General features: G+C 37.8%; 1 protein-coding gene across 1 annotated transcript; it reads left to right on the top strand.

The window, feature by feature from the left end:
• The first annotated feature begins 92 nt into the window (after positions 1–92).
• On the top strand, positions 93–19,766 carry LOC135471531 (trafficking protein particle complex subunit 10-like). Its single transcript, XM_064750800.1, has 22 exons — positions 93–226; positions 1,194–1,275; positions 1,703–1,835; positions 3,352–3,545; positions 3,901–4,096; positions 4,572–4,683; positions 5,271–5,518; positions 6,684–6,830; positions 7,047–7,164; positions 7,601–7,671; positions 7,782–7,873; positions 8,487–8,627; positions 8,925–9,028; positions 9,380–9,909; positions 10,539–10,683; positions 11,266–11,507; positions 12,098–12,201; positions 12,558–12,684; positions 13,210–13,377; positions 14,081–14,264; positions 16,495–16,620; positions 17,565–19,766. The coding sequence occupies exons 1-22, from the start codon at positions 202–204 to the stop codon at positions 17,744–17,746; spliced, it is 3,471 nt and encodes a 1,156-aa protein (XP_064606870.1). The 5' UTR covers positions 93–201; the 3' UTR covers positions 17,747–19,766.
• The last annotated feature ends 857 nt before the right edge of the window (positions 19,767–20,623 follow it).

The following is a 20,623-nucleotide window of genomic DNA, read 5'->3' as shown; positions in this document are numbered from 1 at the left end:
AAGCTGTAATATTACTCCTGAAAGTACGTTTTAGCCACAGATGTCAAATTTTAATTGTACGACCCTTTGGCTACTTCTGGAAGAGCAGGACGGATTGATGGAGGCGAAACTAAACAGACGACAAAATTCTCATGTCGGGCTAAAAAAATCTGTCAAATGAGTTAATTCTGTGCGATACAGCGGTGTCTGGTGAACGTCAATATGGAAACTAAACCATTGGTCACATGTAAGAACTAGTGATAATACAAAACAGCAACAACTGGTAGCTTGTCTCGTAAATTATTTCCAGAAAGAATAACTAACACAACCATTTGCATGAGCATGTTATCTTCCACACAACAGTGAGTAGATTCATTAGTGCAGACTGGTTGTCATTTACTGACATTTACAGTCTGAATATGATACTCCAAGGTTAATGGTGCCGTAAGGCATACTGATGTTATTTAAACCCAACTAACACCAAAACTATCACACTGTTGATGATTTTTTTTTTATATTTTATTTTGTAGTCCAATGTTTTAGCCCCATAAGGATATACTTTTTCTTTTGTATTTATACCGACTTAGACTTCAGTCTGCTGATAATAATAATACCTGCTAAAAGATGGTGAACAGTGCGAACATGATGTTCTAAAAACTGCATAGCTACAATATTGTGCAAGCTGTACGTGTCTGGATACACTTTATTGTAACCTAAATAAAACTATTTATATCTGGCTGATGTGCAAATAAGATCCACCACAAAATGCATGCTGTGTTAGGTTTGCTATTGTGTAACCTCTGTCTCTGATACATACATGTATTTAGTCGCATTCTTTTCTCAACCAGGAAGCTATTTAAATTGTAGGCTGATGTTAATACAGCAGTATATTCTTGAGTACGGCATAAAACACCAATCAGATAAATAAATCATACAGCAATAACCACTGTAACCACTGTATTTTTACCTGCTAGGTAACATGCACTCACTTGCATTGTGTGGACTTCAACATAGTGATGCTTTGTTCTTCATTCGGATGAGCAGACTGCTGATATTCCTCTGTCTGCTAAATCATGTCAGTCAGGTTTATGGATTGAGGAAGTCAGACTGTAGTGAAATAAGAAATCACATGAAAACACACCTTACAAGAATTTCAGCATATACCAAGGGATTATTTTGTCCTTGTTGTTATTTTCTCCTTGCTGTTATTTTAGGTCATGGCGACCAGAGTTTGTTTTCAGTGTTGCACCCAACAATACTACAAGGGTTGCCTAGGGATCCTATTGAATGGAGAAGGTAAGGACATTTCGACAATTACCTGTAAATATACCTGACCTCTTTGTTCATTTGTGTATAGCTCAAGCTGGATGCTGACCCCATCTGGTCTTATGAAAACTCAAATTATGTTTAATACATTATAGTTTAGTGCTGAATGTATACTATTATCTGCTTTTGAATATTTTGTGGTAATAAATCCGAGCCTGCATCTTTTAATATGTGGTATCATTTTAGTTATACAGTGATTTATTTACTTATGTGATGGGTGTTTTACGCCGTACTCAAGAAGATTTCACTAATATGACGGCAGAGCCAGGGGGGGAACCTATCACCATCCACAGGTTGTCATGCAATGATGATCAGACCCTGTTATGCAGTACAAGATGAGAACTGTATTATGCAAAACCTGTTATTAATTTTAATTTTTGTTCTTATTCTCTAATAGGTCATATGGCAGGCCTCCAAAAACTGTGCATCTTGAGGCTAGTTTTGTACCCTTTGATTCTGACATTCTCCCATTGGAGACAGACCGTACATTGGTCAGCAGGCCTTTCTTCCATATCTACTGGACAGACTGTGTAAGTTAATGGGTGGATTACTTCGACCTCATTTATTGATATAAATTAAAAGTTTACTCATTTCAGGCCATGAAATTTGGTTGTTAGGCATACGCTAATAATCGAAAAATTGGTTACGGGTTTTAAACCTTGAAAAATCAAGACCAATCGTTTGCGCAAATTGGTTACGTGAATATGTGGCTAATAAAGTTATCTATGGTACTTCCTAGCAGATTTTTTCCTTTTGTTTACTGTATCTTCGGCAAAGGCTTTTAATTTGCATATATTTGGCCTACACGCTGAGAATCACATGGCTTTCAAGGTCAGACCATCATGTGCTATATTCCTGAGTACTTTTTTTTTTTTCATGATTAATAATTACTTTCATAGTTAGCTTCTTATAGTGTGTGTAGTATCCAGCTGGCTATTGGAGCTGATAAAATAACTTGATGAGTTAAATGATATAACCATTTCATGAGGTAGTGTCAATGACGACCAGCTCATGGAAAGTTGTAGACTGTTTAAATTCATTTCAAATTAAATGTCACCTTTCTCCACCTACTGTTAGCTCACCAAGAGCACTATAAATGACTGATGAATGCCACCAGCCAGCGCATGTTGTGTAGTGCCCATGCTCATGGCAGGAAAATGTGGCTGAAAGTGAAATAGTACTTTCTTAGCCAAAAGTTTTAATATTTTGTTCTAACACAGAAGCCTTCCCAGGAGTTACTTATACACCGTCCCAAGGTCAATAGGTGGTTTGTTAATGGGACTTGACGGCACAGATGACCGGAGACTGCAGTTGCATTGACCCAGTTAATAAATAGAGCATGGACCTGAGTGAAATTTGGTCAGAGCTGAAAGCTGTTGATTGCATTTAGTGCATAATGGCATTGAGTTCAAAATAAATAATACACTTTGCAGCATCACTGTACCAAATGACAGTTTTCGTTCACAGTCGTATTAGCGCTTGTTTTTGCCAGCAGACATATTAAATCAAACTGGGAAGAGGTAGCTCTGACAACTGATACGACTTCTATTTTATGGTGATCTCATAGGCTGAGGATGGCTGTCAGCCTTGTGTGGGTAGCTCTAATATATCCGTTGAGCGCTACGCAGTTCAAGCACTGCATTTGTGGGAATGTTCAGGGGGACATATCAGCATATCCGATTTATCGATCTGCACATTTACACTCCCCGTAACTGGCATGTGAATGATCGTTTCGTTTGCACCAAATTTCATGGCCTGAATTTGCTTTAGTTATTGCCTTTACACTTGCCTGATTGATGATTTGTGTTTGACATATAGATATTGATACTTAGCGAGTCAATTTGTGATGTCAGGATTGATAGCTAAATTGTTAACATGGAAATCATAAATTTATATATGTTACTACTATATATAATATATTTTCAGTTGCAAAACTGCAATTAGTGTCGATATTTTAGAGCTATGCTTGGTTTAAAATCCTTTGAAAAGTAATCAAAATTAAACTAGGTGTATTACCCTTTAATCTTGAAGCTGCCTTATTTTCAGGACATGGAATCTTACAAACAAGTGGTGCGTGAGGAAATGATGGAATGGCAGGCTGCACTAAAGGCTAAAAACATTCCTGATTGGCTAATTGTGGTGGTGGTGAATGATGAAAGTAAACTGAAGACAAAGCTGCTACCAAGGTCATCTGTAATAGACAAGGTCAGGAGTGACTTCTGCAACAAACAACAGGACAGGTTGGTACAGTGGGCTTAAATGGAACAGTTTAGCTGAGTTATGTGTAAAATAATTTACTTGGGATCAAGATATTTATGTCAGAAAGTTGATTCAATCATATATTCTGGGTTATAACTTTATGCACACAAATTAGGCCAAATTGGCATTTTATTTTATAAAGAAAGTAAGTGTAAGAATTTTTCAGTTTATAACGTTGAAAGTAACTTGGGAACATAATAACAATTTTAATGTTATATTTGGATGTTTTTTCTTTATTTTACATGTCATTAAATATTTATCACTGGGTGTAAACCTAATATGAGAAGGGAAATGTGCTACATGTTGATTTATTGTTTACGTTGAATTCTGCTTCAGGTGTATAGTGTTATATGAGCCAAGTAAATCTGAGCCAAAGAGTCTGGACTCGTGGGGAAACTTCTACCAGCGAGTACGTCAGTTGTTACTACAGGCTTGCACTCGCACCCTGGGCAAGTATGAGGACAGGATGAGGGCCTTCAGGGAGAAAAGAAACGAGGCTGGCTGGAGCTTTGTCGAGTATTTCCTGGTGCAGGTCAGTGTAGAACTTGGGGAATTTACATTTCTCAGGATGGCTGCACGATCTTGGTGGAGACAAATAATTTAGTTTTTTTTTTTCTACATATTTCCAGTTTTTTATATCTCTTTGCACTTTATCATTATTTTAAGAATGCCATATCATGACATTAAGAAGCTGAAAGGTTTTCTGATGGGCATTTTAGTGTGTGTAGCTTGACAAACATCATTATACATACATGTACATCATTTGAGCCGTTATTCCACAAACTAGGCCTAATGTGTTCAAAATGCAAATATGGGAGTGTGGCTCTAATCTGTGGCCTTACATCAGACAGTTTGTCAAACAGCCGACGTAAATCTAATATATTAACAACTCTATGAGCAACTTGAGTATTTTAATCTCTATGTTTTCCTTGTGTGGGCTGTATTTTATGATTTAGAAGTACAAGCTGTAGTGAAATTTGAGAGTGTTGTGTTTTCTGTCTTTGCAGGAGGAGTTAGCCTTTATGTTTGAGATGATGGGAGTGTTTGAAGATGCTCTGGTTCAGTATGATGAGCTGGATGCTCTCTTCACACAGTTCGTGCTGAACCAGGCAGCTGGAGGTATGGGCTAGCTGTACTAATACACGCACCCTACTCGTTTCTAGTCACTTTATGGACCAAAATATACGATATTAGATATTTAAATTTATTTATTTTTTTCAAGGTCATGTAAGTTATTAGTGTGCTATTTCACATTGCGTAATGTTTTAAAAGTGAGTTGCAGTGTGTCAGTTTTACAGAATTACCTTATGGACATTATTTAAAACACATGAATTCATATTTTCTTTAAAATCCTCTTGTGAGAACTCATCGATGATTGGGTTTTCATTTGTTAAATAATTTTCTGATCAACATGACAATTATGAGATTAGTACCATTAGTTTCAAGAATGCCGTCATGTGATTGATATGGTTGGGGAATGAAAACACCCACCACCGACTACTGAGATTGGATCTCCCAAAGGACACTGAAGCTCTTTGTGGTGGAGGCAACCGAACTTTTGATTTACTTTGGAAAGTTAAATAAACTTGAGTATGATGTTACATTTGCATACAGCTTTAAACATGATTTGGATGCCCAAGGAAGTGGGTGAATCTGTTATATTCTTGTTATCCTGAATTATGTGACTGTTTTCGTCCCATCATTAGGAACTGCTGATTGGTTGGCCAGTTTCAGTCAGCCATGCCACAGTTGGGCCGGCCTCTCACTGGCTAAAGCTCTGGACCGGGAGACACGTGACCTGGTGAAGCAAAACAAAGCTACACTGTTGGAGTTCCGTAATTACCTCTTCTCTCGGCAGTGTGCACTGCTCTTCCTGATGGGCCGGCCCGGGGAGGTGGCCCAGAGGGCAATGGAATACCTACATAACACTGTACAGGAGATGGACATACTAGAGGTACATTAACCGTGTGCTAGATATACTCAGTATAATGGACAAACTTCTTGTTTGATAAGTAAAATGCACTTTCAGGAGCACATGAAATCCTTAAAATGATACTTTTGATGCCAAAACATATATTTTTCTGATGAGAAATCAAGCTTCACAAGAAACTTTTAAATGGCCATAAAAAGGTGAATGATTGTGGCCGAAGTGGTTAGCAAGACAGCATGGCGCATTGACTCAGTAGCCTCTTGCCAATGCGGTCGCTGTGATTTCAAGTCCAGCTCATGCTGGTTTCCTCTCTGGTTGTACATGGAAAGGTCTTCCAGCAACCTGCGGATGGTCATGGGTTTCCCTGGGCTCTAGTTTCCTCTGCCTAGTTTCCTCCCACCATAATTATGGCTGCCATGGCATAAGTGAAATATTATTGAGTATGGTATAAAACACCAATCAAATAAATAAATAAATGAAAGGTGAATGAATTATCCAGAATCATGCAAAATATGTCGATCAAAAACTGCTATACCTTGGGTGAAACACTAAGAAAATTAACAAATATTATGGGACTCTTGCTTGTTCAGACTATTAAAGCATTGGCTGCAACAGTAAGACTCTTACAGTGTGCAGCTTTAAATAATTTTAGTTTGTTACATACCTGGCATTTGCATACCTGGCAATGGGCAGTGTTTTACACCAGGCACTGTGGTTTGTTGTATACCTGGCAATAGGCAGTGGGTTACACCAGGCACTGTGGTTTGTTGCATACCTGGCAGTGAGCAATGGTTTACACCAGGCACTGTGGTTTTCTCCTCTCATAAACTTGACTGCCATCATAAAGGTGTAAAAATTCTTGAGTAAAACACCGTGATGTTTATATATATCACCAACTAAATAATAAATAAATAAATAAATATTACAAATTTAAGATGTGTCCATTTAGTACCTTATCCTAAGAAGCTGGAAGCTATCAGAATTTCATTGTGATATTTTACCTTACGTTTTTTCCATAAGTAGTGAAAAATTTGAATGTTATGCTGTCCATTCAGATTTGCATGTGTTTTGTGTTTTTATTTTTTTATTTATTTTGTCTTATAATTTAGTATGATTAAACTATGCTCAGAGTAGTTCTTGTTTTGTTCTAGTGTCTTTGTTTAGACACTGCCAGCATGTATTTTTTCAGATAAATCTGCCTGATGGTGCTGTGGCCTGCTGGGTATTTCTGAGTGCCCTGGAGGTGTTGTCTGGGTGTGAGAAGTACTGTGACTCCAGCCACATCACACCCTACTCTCTCTACACAGCCACGCTCTGGGACTATGCTAGGAAAAAGGTGACAGCCTACCTTATGCCCTTTATTATGTCAAACTTTACTTGAAGTCATGACTTTCTGTAAAGATGAAAAGAGTTGGAAACAATCTTTAATGCTTTTTCTGTAAATCTTTTATGTATGTTTCTGTAAATCTATTATACATGATATAGTTCTTGTGGATTAATTCACAATACCGTTTCATACTTTTCATGCTGGTGTTTGGTGCGACCGTTTCAGCTAAAGGAGTTAGGCTGTCTCTGTGGTCTGATGCCAGGAAGGGAATCTGAGCCCACTTCTAAACAACTGACCCTGGTGGTCGACCTGCTGGGAGGCATGGGGTCAGGGGAAGAGACAGGTACTACTGTAATACTGCGCATTTTTAGTGTTGTGGTATGGCTAAATGTGGATATTTCATCCTGTCCCAGTTTTATTCCTAGACACTGCATATAAGACATTTTAGAACACTGCTTGAATTATTAAACCCAGTCAATATGTTGTTTACAGAGTCATATTATTTTGGTGTGAAAATACTTTTAACCATGTACTTTATTTTACAAGATCTTGGTATAATGATAGTCAAATTATTTTGGTGTAAAAGTACTTTCAACCTTACCTAGCTTTGCAAGATTGTGGTAGAAGAAATTAGAACCACAATGTTGGCAGTTTGCATTCCAAGGGAAATAACTTACATTCAGAGAGTTGTCGCCCCTGATTCATGTCTGCCATTACACTGTTTTAGATATGTTGTTTTTCACACAGATTTTGAGGTGATATTTTCTTACTTTGTTTAGGTGAGCCTAAACCTATGGATAAACTAAGGGAAGCTCTGTCATCAAAGGATACTTTTGAGAAACATTATTTGGTAAGTTTCTAGTTTGAACAGGTTTACACAACATTTGTTACTACTTAAATGTTTTGATCAAACATGCTGGGATTTTGAAATGTTTTTCATATGATGTAATTTATTTTCAGGAGCTGTCAGAGTTAGCCATGGGCACATTCAAGCACATTGGCAGGCTTAGGTCAGCTCGGCTTATAGGAAAAGATCTGGCAGAGTTCTATATGTAAGGACGCTTTGTTCCATTCCCCCATTATACTCTCCTAACAGATAACATGTGTTCAGCGTTTTTGAAAAGTCACAGATCCTTTTCAGTTATTATTTAATTACCGATTTAATTTAATGTTGCCATAAATTTTTGAGAGATAGTGACAGTTAGATGATATTACAATCCCCCTGTTTTTAGAATTTTATGTACCTTGAAAGGCCTAATAGAACATACTGTCACAATCAGATTTTTTTTTTTTTTTTTGATTGGTGTTTTACGCTGTGCTCAAGAATATTTCACTTAAACGACGGCAGCCAGCATTATGGTGGGCGGAAACCGGGCAGAGCCCGGGGGAAACCCACGACCAGACCTTCTGCCAGACCTTGCTGGCAGACCTTCCCACATACGGCCGGAGAGGAAGCCAGCATGAGCTGGACTTGAACTCACAGCGACCGCATTGGTGAGAGACTCCTGGGTCATTACGCTGCGCTAGCGCGCTAACCAACTGAGCCACGGAGGCCCCTACTGTCACAATCAGAAAGAAACAACAATATATGTTTAATACCATTTTTTCCAATTCCCTTTTGTTACTGATTGTTATTGTTTTGTGCTGGGGTTGTTGATTTATCAGGAACAGAGGTGAGCCTCAGAAAGCAGAGGCTTTCTTAGTGGATGCTTTGAAGATGTTCAAACATGAGGGCTGGGACATTCTGGCTGAGCACATCCGGCTAGACATCGCTAAGTGTCAGGAAAAGCTTGACAACAAGCACAAATATCCTTTGTCTTAGCACATAATGTCTAGATGAAGATCGATCGACATGTAGAGAAAATATGAGAGGTGATGAGCGTGTAGTTTTACATTTATGACTTTTGCTTTTAGAAAGAAAGACAGACTAAGAATAAGACATTTTCAGATTACCTCAAGTTAAGGAGTTCTTTGTAAGAAAAGGAGTTTACATGATGAACTGTTGGATGTTACAGATAATCCTCTTTCTTTGGGCGAAACTTCTAGCTTGACATAAAGAGGGCATGGATTACACTAATGTTTGATATCCTTAACCCTTGTAAAGTTGTTGAGGACAGCTTGTCACATTGCTTGCTGCTCCCTGATCCCATCTAAACAACGGGCCTACTACCAACAGGTGCTCACCAAACTAACGGCTTCATTTACAGGTATGCCAGTTATGTACTTTTGCCGGACAGTGTTTACCATGACAATTCTTTAACAAATTTGCAGCTGCTACTCTAGAGAAAACACTGCCAAATGAGAAGCGTCTTAGATATCCAAAGCATATGTACCAATCAGTCTGTTTTGCAGAATGTGACCTGACGTTCCACAAATTTGGACAAAGCAGGACAATATTTGGAGGACTGCATGGATGTCAAGCATGACATACTGACACAAAGGCCCAAAATCATATCCCTTTATTGTAAAAGCATAGGATAAAAAGAAGTTAGGTGCCCGTGATGCTTCCATGATTTTCCTGTTAAGTTGTATATTTGTATGTTTGTGATGTGTTGTAGAAGAGCCAGTGCTGTTGAAGGCCCAGTCAGGGTTTGTGGTGAAGTCTGTGACACTGCTGAAGCCACAGGTAGTGAAAGGTGACTGCATGGAAGTAGAGCTGTGTCTGCATAGTAAATTTGCTAAGGACATAATGTGTGACACCATTAGTGTAGCAGTCAGTCTGCAACCACCGGACATCAAACCGGACCTAGACCCTGCTGTGTCACAGGGTGTAACATCACACAAACGACATGCTAGCCGTCAGGACAGTTCCTCCAGCACTAGCCTAGAACCCATTATGACTTTTCACTCCATCAAGAGCCCGCTTCCAGCAAAAATTGACATTGTGGCCAAAACTGAGCGCAAGGACACCCTGTTGCAGACATGTGGCTTGATGTGCCCCAACAGCCACACCCTGTTGAAGAGAGGAGACAGTGGTGCTGTAGTGAAGACTGAGTCTCTGTTAGCTAAAGAGGACCATACTTCAGCCCTGACAGCTGAGAATGTCACTCTCAAACCTGGCATCAATGATGTCAATCTCACATGTAAGGTAAGATTCTCTGAGAAATTCCACATTTGTTAATATAGGCATTATACAGGAAGGATTCTCTGAAAGGGTAATGCTGTGTGAATGATGTGTTATATTTAAGCTTCATTTTGTATGTCTGTGTCTTTTGAAGTTGTAAACAGATGTAGCTGAAAATATAATATCTTACGGTATATGATGCTTTAAACTTTAAATTTGGCCCCAAAATGTGCATATAGAGACGAATAAATGTCGTAAAATATTACTTTTGGTGCTAATATTTTTCTAGAAGAATATCATCCTATCTGCCAAATAAACCTTAATATCTTAGTCTTTTTTAAAATGAATGTAACTTTCAGAGCTTAGCAAAATATCCAATTTAGTCATGGACAAAATGTTTGGTGATTTGCAGTAATGCAACAGTATATCTGATATTCCAACAAAGTTTGACAAAATGTTGATAAAAAGATAGCACAAATTTTGTCAGGTATTTAGTATGTTTCATTTAACTTGAACTTTTAACCATTCCTTGTTTGGAAATTGTACACACAAAAAAACCCCAAAAAAAACAATGCAACATTCCTGATTGTTTATTGTTTGTTATTGATTGTTTAATATCTGGTTGAGAACACACGTGCATGTATTTGTTTCAGGCGTCTAATAAAGGTGTGTTTAAGCTGAATCAGCTGTGTGTCAAGGTCAAAGGTGTGGAATTCCTGAAAAGTCCTGTGCTGTCTCAGACCTATTACCAGGTGTTGTGTGATGACCCTCATGTAGATGTCAAACCTCTACAAACAGGTAAACACCACTGCTGTCTCAGACCTGTTACCAGGTGTTGTTTGATAACCCCAGTGTACATGTCCAGCCTTCACAAACAGGTAAACACTACTGCTGTCTCAGACCTATTACCAGGTGTGTGATGACCCGAGTGTACAGGTCCAGCATCTACAAACAGGTAAACACTACAGTTGTCTCAAACCTATTACCAGGTGTTGTGTAATAACCCCAGTGTACCAGGTGTGTGATGACCTCAGTGTACAGGCCATACCTCACAGAGGGGCCTTTACATATAAGCACTGCTTACTTTTACCAGGTGTTGTGTGATGACTCGAGTGTACAGGTCATACTTCACACAGGGACCTTTACATATAAGCCCTGTTTACTTTTACCAGGTGTTGTATGATGACCCCACTCAGGTCATCATTTGTCAGGTATGTAATAAACCTCTCATCATAATGTAGAAACCATACAAGGAGGAACTGGGTATTGGCTGCAGCAAAACCTGCTGCTGTTGACAGACAAATAGATGCACATGTCACCCATACACAGCTCACTCTGTGAGAACAGTCTTATTGTGGAAGATGTCATTGTTCATTTTAGGGTCTCTCATATGTGGCATAGAACAGACTGCTCGTCTCACTCTGTACACAGGCAGTGTTACTGTGCCAGAGGCAGCAACCCTGACTCTCAAACCTTGCTTTGGCCTGACATTTGTATCTGCTGACATGAAGGACAATGTTCTGAGGTTACCTGGCCCAGCACAGCCTCAGTGTGAGCTCTCTATACCCCTGTCTGTGATGTCTGTGCTACCGAAGCCAAAGAAAATGTCGGTAGATTATAAGGTAATGGCCTTGGGTCTGAAAGATTTTTTTGAAAACTTGATGTAATTTGAAAGGAAAATTAGAATGTGGCTGGTTTCTATATAGTTTTGATATTGCATAAGTGTGAAGTGGTATATTGTAGTATATTATTTGTAAATACTGAAACATAAACATGACATATGTGCCTAGTCACTAAATACAATATGTGCATGGAAATTATTTTATAGAGATTATACCCGAGATGTTTGATTGGCTAACCAAATGAACAAAGAATAGCTCAAATTGTTGCCTTTCAGAAAATATGTGACTCCGATTAAAACCATGCTGAAGGTTGAAACATCAGCAAAGTAACCTGATTTATAAGTTTTACAGATTTACACGTACAGAAATCAACATCAAAAGTAGTTTGTTGGACTACTTAAAATTGATCGCAAAAATTTGATGGGATATGCACTGCTCAAAATGTTTTGTCAGAACTGTGCCCCGCTGCACGACAATATTTCTCAAATGTGCGACAGTCCATTAGATGGTTATGGGTGGCACAGGTACAGTGTTTTATAGGAATTGCCCTGTTGGATTTTGCTACATGTTTTAACATTTCTCATTTTCAGATATTACTTGAGGGGACCTGGTTACCACAGGGAAAACTGACAGCTACCCTCACATTTGTGAACCCTTTCAAAATCAGTCACAAGCTCCATACAGCTAAGGACAAGTATGTACCTACTGTACATGTATAGAGCCTGCCATCATGTTTTATTCATAACCATATGCAATGGCACATTTGAAGGAAAAAGTTTGTAAATTTCTTATGTCTACAATGTTTGTGCTCTAGAATTGTCTCTAGTTAATGCAGTACTAGAAAAGTCATACTGTTGAGTTATTATGTTAAACAGTAAGGAAGCAGGCACTTTATTCATACCTGACTGTTTTTAGGAAGTCTCCAGTGTTAATAGGTATTGTTTCCAAGACATTATACACTTTGACAGCAGCATGGGATCATTTTTCCATCAGTTCTAATTTAGTAGTTTTCACCATCAAGGCTTTTTACCGAATTGTTACATATTTCAGAAAGTTTGTTCAGCTACTGGTGACAAGTGAAACAGAGACAGAGTTCTGCCTGACAGACCCCCTGTTGACAGCTGTGAAGAGCCAGGACGTAGAGCTGTTAACCCTCAACAGACCTGGCCAATCACTGGTAAGATATCTGATACACAATGCAGAGTGCTATATTATAGTAAGCATGGTTCTTTTATGATTTTGCCAGAGGAAAGAGGCAGTGTGAATGCAACTGCTGCTGTTGTTTTTATCACATACTGTGGAATGTCCATCCATCTTTTACCAAAAAATCTTGACCTTGAATACTTTTACATTTGTAATCGTCTGAAGTAGAAAGCTTATCAGGAGTTACTTATTCCTCTTTGGTGGCTCATGCATACTCAACTTTTGATTTCCTCTTAACCAGATTCATGGAGCACACAAAGGGAGATAACTGCAGTAGACTAAACGCATGTGATTGTTGGATATTAGTGTGAGGTCATTGACAGTTGCTTTGTGAACATGGGATATTATCATGTGAGCGTGGCATTGCTTTGTCTGAGCGCTTTATCGTTTTACGTGTTTTCTGGAATATCATTCGTGTGTATTGACCAATGCTAACCAAGAATCACTCTATGTGGTATAATTATTAGAATTTGTAAATGTTGACACATTTTGTTTTCAGAAGGTAACGAAAGTCCAGAAGGTGTCCTACTTGTGGCAGTTAAAGAGTAATATAGCAGAGTGCCCACCCCTGGACTTCCAGCTTACATTCAGCTACAGGTGTCTATTAGACCAGGCCAGTGGTCAAACCAGACAGTGTGTGTATGACTTTACACTGGACAGTTATCAGGTACTCCTTATTTAATCATTTTGTATTTCCTATATAAAATAAACAACTGTACACAAATTGTGGATTTCAGACTGCATAAAATGATTTTTTTGTAATTTAGCCTAAATACCAGGGGATAGACAGATTGTATCATTGATACTGCCCTATTATGCCCAGACCGTATGGATTTTGTCACTGCCATGTGTGGCCCGTAGTAATTTAGCCTTAATACCAGGGGATAGACAGATTGTATCATTGATACTGCCCTATTATGCCCAGTCTGTATGGATTTTGTCACTGCCATGTGTGGCTCTTAGTTTCGAAAATCTGTCACTTCTCACTGATGTTGCAATGTCTAATTTTGTGTGCAGTTGTGGTGTCTGGAATTTTCACCATTTCACATTGTTGCCATATTATGGAAATCTTTTTGCCGATAGGATTTTTTTGTGATTTTGATGTTCTTTAACTTCTTTGCATGTATGCAAGATATTAATTCAGGCATATTTTGGTGGCATTATTCTGTGTAGACATCAATACTTTTTGTAAAACTTTAAAATTGGCCAATCCAGACAATGTAGTTTTGCCTTCAAAAATCAAATTAGACATGTGGATAAATTTCGCTCAAAGTTACTCTTTCATTATGGAAGAAAGTTGAGGAATTAGTGTACTTTTGCTCTAGTTATGATACTGTATTCACCCTTGGTCACCATTGTTTGGTTGTCAGACCCTGTACAGCCTGGCCTGTGAGGTGCTGCCTCAGGGGGATCAGAAGGCTTGTCGGGTGGGGTCTGCCTGCTGTCTGCGCCTCCAGCTCACCCACATGTCACAGCCCCTTAGCAAGGCCACCCAGCTCCTGTATGAGATCACACCTGACAGCTCAGTGTGGGTGGTTGAAGGGAAAACAACAGGTAGGGTATGCACTGGCTGAAGTCCGTATTTTTCCACCAATCAGACTCTATTTTCCATTCATGCTGTAATCAGTCAATCTCATGCACCTTTAAGTACTCATACATTCATAATTTTTTTTTTTAACTATTTTCAACTATTAAAATTTTTCCACTGCTTTAGAAAATCGTCATCTTTCCCGGATATATCAGCTGTATATTTTTCGATTTTATAATGTTCAGTTACCGTTTTCTGCAGGTTAATTATGTTTAATTTGGCATCATTTCGTCTCATGTCAAAGATGTACTTTTTTGCTAAAATTGTCAGTAAATTTAAAGGTGAAGAATTGTGTTTCTCACTCCATCCCATAATAATGACTTTGGGAGTTATTTTAATATCAGTTTTCCACTTTTGTGATAGCCACTTTTCGTATTCTGTCCACAATTTACGTGTTTCCGGACATTCAGTGAAAGAGTGTTCTATACTGTCCTTACCGAGTCTGCAGTGATTACAAATATCGTCGTGCCTCAGTCCTATTTTAAACAGATAAGATTTTGTTGGCGTTATCCTGTGTAAGATTTTGTATTGAAAATCTCGTAGCTTGGTATATTGAGTGCATTGATAAATATATTCGAATACCTTTTCAAAATCAGTTTCTTTATCTAACCTTACAGTATCCTTCCATTTTTCGTGGATTTTGATATTTTGCTGCAACTCACTATTTAATAAATCGTAAAAGGGGGGCCTCCGTGGCTCAGTCGGTTAAAGCGCTAGCACAGCGTAATGACCCAGGAGTCTCTCACCAATGCGGTTGCTGTGAGTTCAAGTCCAGCTCATGCTGGCTTCCTCTCTGGCCGTAAGTGGGAAGGTCCTCCAGCAACCTACGGATGGTCGTGGGTTTCCCCCGGGCTCTGCCCGGTTTCCACCCACCATAATGCTGGCCGCCATCCTATAAGTGAAATATTCTTGAGTACGGCGTAAAACACCAATCAAAAAAAAAAAAAAAAAAAAAAATCGTAAAAGCGTTTTGTTCCCCGTTTTTGTTTAGTCAATAATCGTATGTTCAATCGAAAGGAGGGCAATATACATCATGCTTCTCATTTATCGTGATGCACTCGGTTGGAACATTTCGAATTAACCTATTATAATCTAAGAAAGTACCTTTCACTTCAAATTTTTGTTTGAAGTCTTTAAATGTCAACAAATTTCCTTCTGAATTTTTTAAATCCCTTATAAACCTTACATTATTTTGATACCAGTAGCTAATAAAAAAATTTGGTTCTTTAAACCTTGGGTTATACCATAAATGTTCATCAAGAATATACTCAATATTTGTCTGATATTTTTTGTTTGTTATTTCCTGCCATGCCCTTAGAGTATCTACCTAGAAAGGGTTGTTTACTCTTTTCAGTATTAGCTGTATATACTTACCCCCTAGAGTGCATAAACTTTTTGTATCTTTTTGACATATACTTACATTTTGCCATTTATATTTTGCTAATAACAATTTCCTCATCCAAAAGATTTTTAACGATTGCACAAATGGTATTAAGTTTATCATCTGTAATCCACCTTTTAAATAGTCCTTTATGATAATGGATTTTTGTATCCTATCTGGACCATCATTAAATATGAATTTATAAAGTAATACATTTATTTCTTTCATAGTAATATCTGGTGGGTTTGGGAGGGAAAGGAACAAATGAATTAGTTTTGATAGAGCTAGAGATTTTATAACTGTTATTTTTCCTAACAATGATAAGTTTCTAATTTTCCATCTTTGAAGATCAGTTTTCAATTCCTCTATTCTAGCCAAATAATTTATTTTCCATATGTTATTAAATTCCACCGTTGAGAAATTTATGCCCATATATATTTAACACTTCTAGAACTGACACAAATAAAAGTTGAATTCATATCAGTAAAAGTGAGGTCATGTAGAACATAGTATTATCTTAGCACTGTAGGTGTGATACGTGTACACAATAGATACATAGATGACCAAGTGAATGGCTTTTTCTGGCATTGACATGGTTTGTCTCTCCAGTTTGTCTTTTATCCATTGTAATTTTTCTTGAATTCAACGCATATACAAGAGTTTTGTCAAATGTCAAGAAATCCACAAATTTACTAAATTCTCTTGTGAGACTATGAAAAGTATTATGAAACGAGGTCAAAACAGGCATATTCTGTATCCTGCTGATGATCACATTATGTCTCTCGCCTGAAATCAGCAGTTGTTTGTGTTGACAGGTGTGTTCTCCTCAGCCGAAGTGCCCTATGAGACAGAGTTACAGGCTACACCTCTCCTTTCAGGCTATCTAGCCTACCCATTTGTCAGGATACATCTGTACCAACCACCAGATAATCAGAGTCAAGGTGATCATCTGTTTGTTTTTTATGTAAATATGTTCTTTTAGATTATATTCTTAAATGCAACATTCACCATTTTATAACATGTTAGGCACCAGATATACATGTAATGTATTAGACCTACAATTTCATCAAGGATTACATTTTGACTGATTCTGAGAGTATTAATGATTTAGAAAGGTGTTCTTAGTGTTTTTTTGTTTTAGTGTTGGATAATATCCTATTGGAAAAATGTAAGTTGCAGCACCAAAGTAATGTTTAATGACCTTTAGTGTCCTCGAAAAAGGTTCTCTCTCTGGCAAATTTAGAGCATAGAGTAATTTTGATTTTACTCTTACTTTCAATCTGTGCACAATATTTGTCTCTCCCCTGGCATCATTGCTCAACCACTTTCTTTTTCTTCCATATGATTTTGATTTTAATATCATTGATAAGTTGGCCGTCCATTTCTTGAAATCTTAATTTTAAGTGTGGTGTTAAATCCATGTTAGTCTCTGTCATTGGCTCTTATACCTCTTTTAAGTGTTGTGGACAGGTTTTTAATCCTGCTTCTTTCAGTCATGCATTTGTCATAGAAGTGATATATTGTAGAATATGTCTGTCCTCAGGAATAAACAGTTACATAATTCATTCCTAATTTCACATAATTCGGCATTAATATTGAACTTTATCCAACAACTGTATGTACAAAATTCGCCCCAAAACTACATTTTTAGAGCTAAATAAAGGTCTTCAGATATTACTAATGTTGGTTACATCTTTCCAGTACGATATCATCCTACTTTCAAAACAAACATTGCAACAACTTTGTATTAAAGATCAAAAAAACTCTCAGAATACATGTATAAAGTCATCGTAGAAATTTTATAGTTAAAGATTTTGAGTTTAACCTTTCAACAGATCAGCTGATACTACCTGCTTACTATTGTGATCTGGTTTTATGTGTTCAGATGTCTGGATAAGGCAGGATAGTGATGAGGGCGGTGACATCAGCAGTCAGCCGAGCTCCCCAACCCACCTCAACTATACCAGGCCCTTCTCCGTGGGACAAGTCTACTACAGCAGCATTGGCAAGCAGGTTCATGTGTGCCCGGTCACCTCAAGCGAGGACGTTGAAATCTCTATGGCCTAAGTTTATGCCTTAGTCAGGAAAATTCTTAACTGAGTTGTCTAAAGCAGGTTGATTCAGTTTGTTGCTCTTCACATAAGCAAGGATTTGTCAGGACTATTGATGACAAAACTCCGGTGATAGTGCTGTTTGCTTGCATTTATAGTGGCTAAAATATCATGAAAATTATGTTACAAGTATTGTTCCATTGGTTTATACCGAAAAGCCAATAAAATCTTGAGACAAAATATAGTATGAAGAGACGCTGTTGGATGAGTGCACTTTGTGACCTCGACATACAGGTCAATATTCACCCTGTGAGATTTTATTGTCAGTTGTTCGTACTTACCAAGGTTATTCACAATACTCAGCAACCATGAAAGCTGTAACAAACACTGAAAATCTCCCGCAAAAAGGCTAGATGAATGCACATTTTATGACCATTTTTATTGTGATTAAGACTTATAAAAGTGAACAAATTGTTATAACGTATTGTATCTGTGATATTGTACTGCGCAGTATTTATGCTGCGGAGTAAATACACTTGTTAAGATTCCATTCATTTTGCAAATGTTAAAGACAAGTGCTGGAAGATGTAAATTTATTTTCTTGCACAGGAATGTAGTCAATATATTGCTTAGAACCAGCTAAATATGTTCTATTAAAACCTGGGCTCAGTTGTTCAAAAGTGTATTAGAAGTGTAAAGTATTAGTTTTAGGCTGGACTGAAAGAAGTCCCATTAGTTTATAGAAGAACCAGATTGGTATTCATATTTAACCCTGGCTTAACTTAATACACTTTTGAACAACCAGCCCCAGGTGTTCATAAACACTTCATGGAACCATAAAGGCACGTTTTTTGCACAAATGCCATTAATTAAGCCTTGTCATGGTAAATTTGGTATGCAGACAGTTACTTTTTTTAATACATGTCAGTTCTAGTATAGGACTAGGATGTTCTTGTACCTTAGTTTATTTCTAGTCATCCTTGGCAAGATCTCCAAGAAAAATGTCTAAATATTTATGTAGGAAATGGCACTAAATATTGTTGTAAATTTAAGTATTTCTTTTTCTATATGTTAAATTGGACATATTTACAAAGGTAAAGAACTAAACCTGATCAAGCTAGATGTAGCATCACATTGCTATGAAAACCTTTCATTATTTAGGGAATATATTTTCATAGTAGGAAATCCTTAAAACATGATAGCAAGCCCTTGTAATAAAAACAGTGTACATGTATGTTGCTTTTAGTTGATATTTAAGATGTAAACTCAACAACTGTACATGTGTTCTTTTACAGGTACATGTATATCAAATCAAGGCATTAAGTTTTAGCGGTGTATTTTAAAATCATTAACGAGCCTATCAGAACTGGATAAAAATACTGCACATCAATTATGTTTGGTTTTGTTTAAGTTGTTTTCTTCTCTTCTTTGTGGTTTGTCAGGTATTCATTAAGTTTGACTCTCTGCTTGTACATGTATCAGTTCTTGTTTTTTGCTCCCCCCTCCCCCCAAACCCCAAATTTCCTTTCTTCCTTTTTGAGTGATACTTTTGTCGTTTGGTTTTTTGTTCATGATTTTGTTAAAATTTCTAACTCTACATGTAAGAAAATATCAGATACATTGTGTGTCAGTGTTCATGCTGAATATAAAGCTCATACACCGTTTTATATCCAGTTCTCCAGGTATAGTCTTGAACTGAATGAGGATACATTCCCACAGAAAACTGCTCACATTAGAACATTCTGATGCAAAAACTGCAAGAAAATGTATCAGTGCGGAATATTAGTGCAATACTGGTTTAGTTCTGATAACTGTTCATGTTTTAATGGTTTTCTTGTGTGGGTTCAATCCCAGCCATGGGCAGGGTATTTGTTTTGTTCTGATGGTTGTTTACCAATACCCAGTACTGTCAGTCTGCTGCTGGATCCACACTTGATCCAAACAGAGTATTTGTCTTCAGACATATCACTGTAATTCTTATAAAGTCAAATTCAGTAGAAATAAGACCAGAGTAGTTATTGTATGTATCCAGTGCTAATTTAAATAAACAAATTTTATTGATTCATTGTTTTTTTGTTTTATTTCATTTTTTTACGCAGCAATTAAAGCTGTAACTTACGTGTATATATGCTTGATTGATTAGCGTTGTACATAAAATATTTCACTTTAATATATGACATGCAGCCTGTGAGGTTTATGGTATGAGAAAACCTGATATAACCTGGAGAAAATCCAGCAGAACATGGAGAAAGCCCAGTGGAGTCTCACGGGAAAACGTGGGGTCTCTAGGGAGAGTGGAGCAAAACTTTGCAAATTCGCAACAGGGCCAGGAGAAAACTTAAGAGGTTGTAGTAAACCTGGCTGAGCCTGGAGAACATCAAAAGCTTAGTGAAAACCCAGCAGAGCCTCGAGAAAACGTGGCAAAGCCCGAAGAAAACCAACCAAAGCCTTGTCAAAACCCAGCAGTGCCTTCAGAAAACCTGGCTGAGCTTGATGAAAACTTGACTCTCCATAGAAAACCTGACAGTGCCTGGAGAAAACCTGGCAGGGCCTGGAAGACCCTGGCAGAGTCTACAGAAAATTTGGCAAGACCTTGCAAAAACCTGGCAGAGTCTGGAGAAAGCCAACCAAGGACTTGTGAAAACCCAGCAGAGCCTGGAAAAAAGCTGGCTGAGCCAGCAGGAAGATTGACAGAGCCTAGAAAAAACTTCACACAGCCTGGCATAAACCTGGCAGAGCTTAGAGAATATTGGCAAAGCCTGGGGAAACTCAGCAGAGCCTGAAGGAAACCTGGCTGAGCATGGAGAAAACGTGGAAGAGATTCACAGTGCGTGGAAAAGTCAGAGAGATTAATACCATACTCTAGGAGCTTTTAAATTTAAGACAAGTCATT

This window comes from Liolophura sinensis, chromosome 1, assembly GCF_032854445.1.
Source record: "Liolophura sinensis isolate JHLJ2023 chromosome 1, CUHK_Ljap_v2, whole genome shotgun sequence".
Classification (NCBI taxonomy): Eukaryota; Metazoa; Mollusca; class Polyplacophora; order Chitonida; family Chitonidae; genus Liolophura; species Liolophura sinensis.
This window is presented reverse-complemented; position numbering and strand designations above follow the sequence as displayed.

What these genes read in the sequence shown, in the direction of transcription:
- LOC135471531 (XM_064750800.1), top strand. Translation starts at nt 202, where the DNA reads ATGGAAACTAAACCATTGGTCACAT. An exon ending in TCGAGTATTTCCTGGTGCAG is followed by an intron (nt 4,097 to 4,571) that starts GTCAGTGTAGAA and finishes CTGTCTTTGCAG; the next exon opens with GAGGAGTTAGCCTTTATGTT. An exon ending in TTACACTGGACAGTTATCAG is followed by an intron (nt 13,378 to 14,080) that starts GTACTCCTTATT and finishes TTTGGTTGTCAG; the next exon opens with ACCCTGTACAGCCTGGCCTG.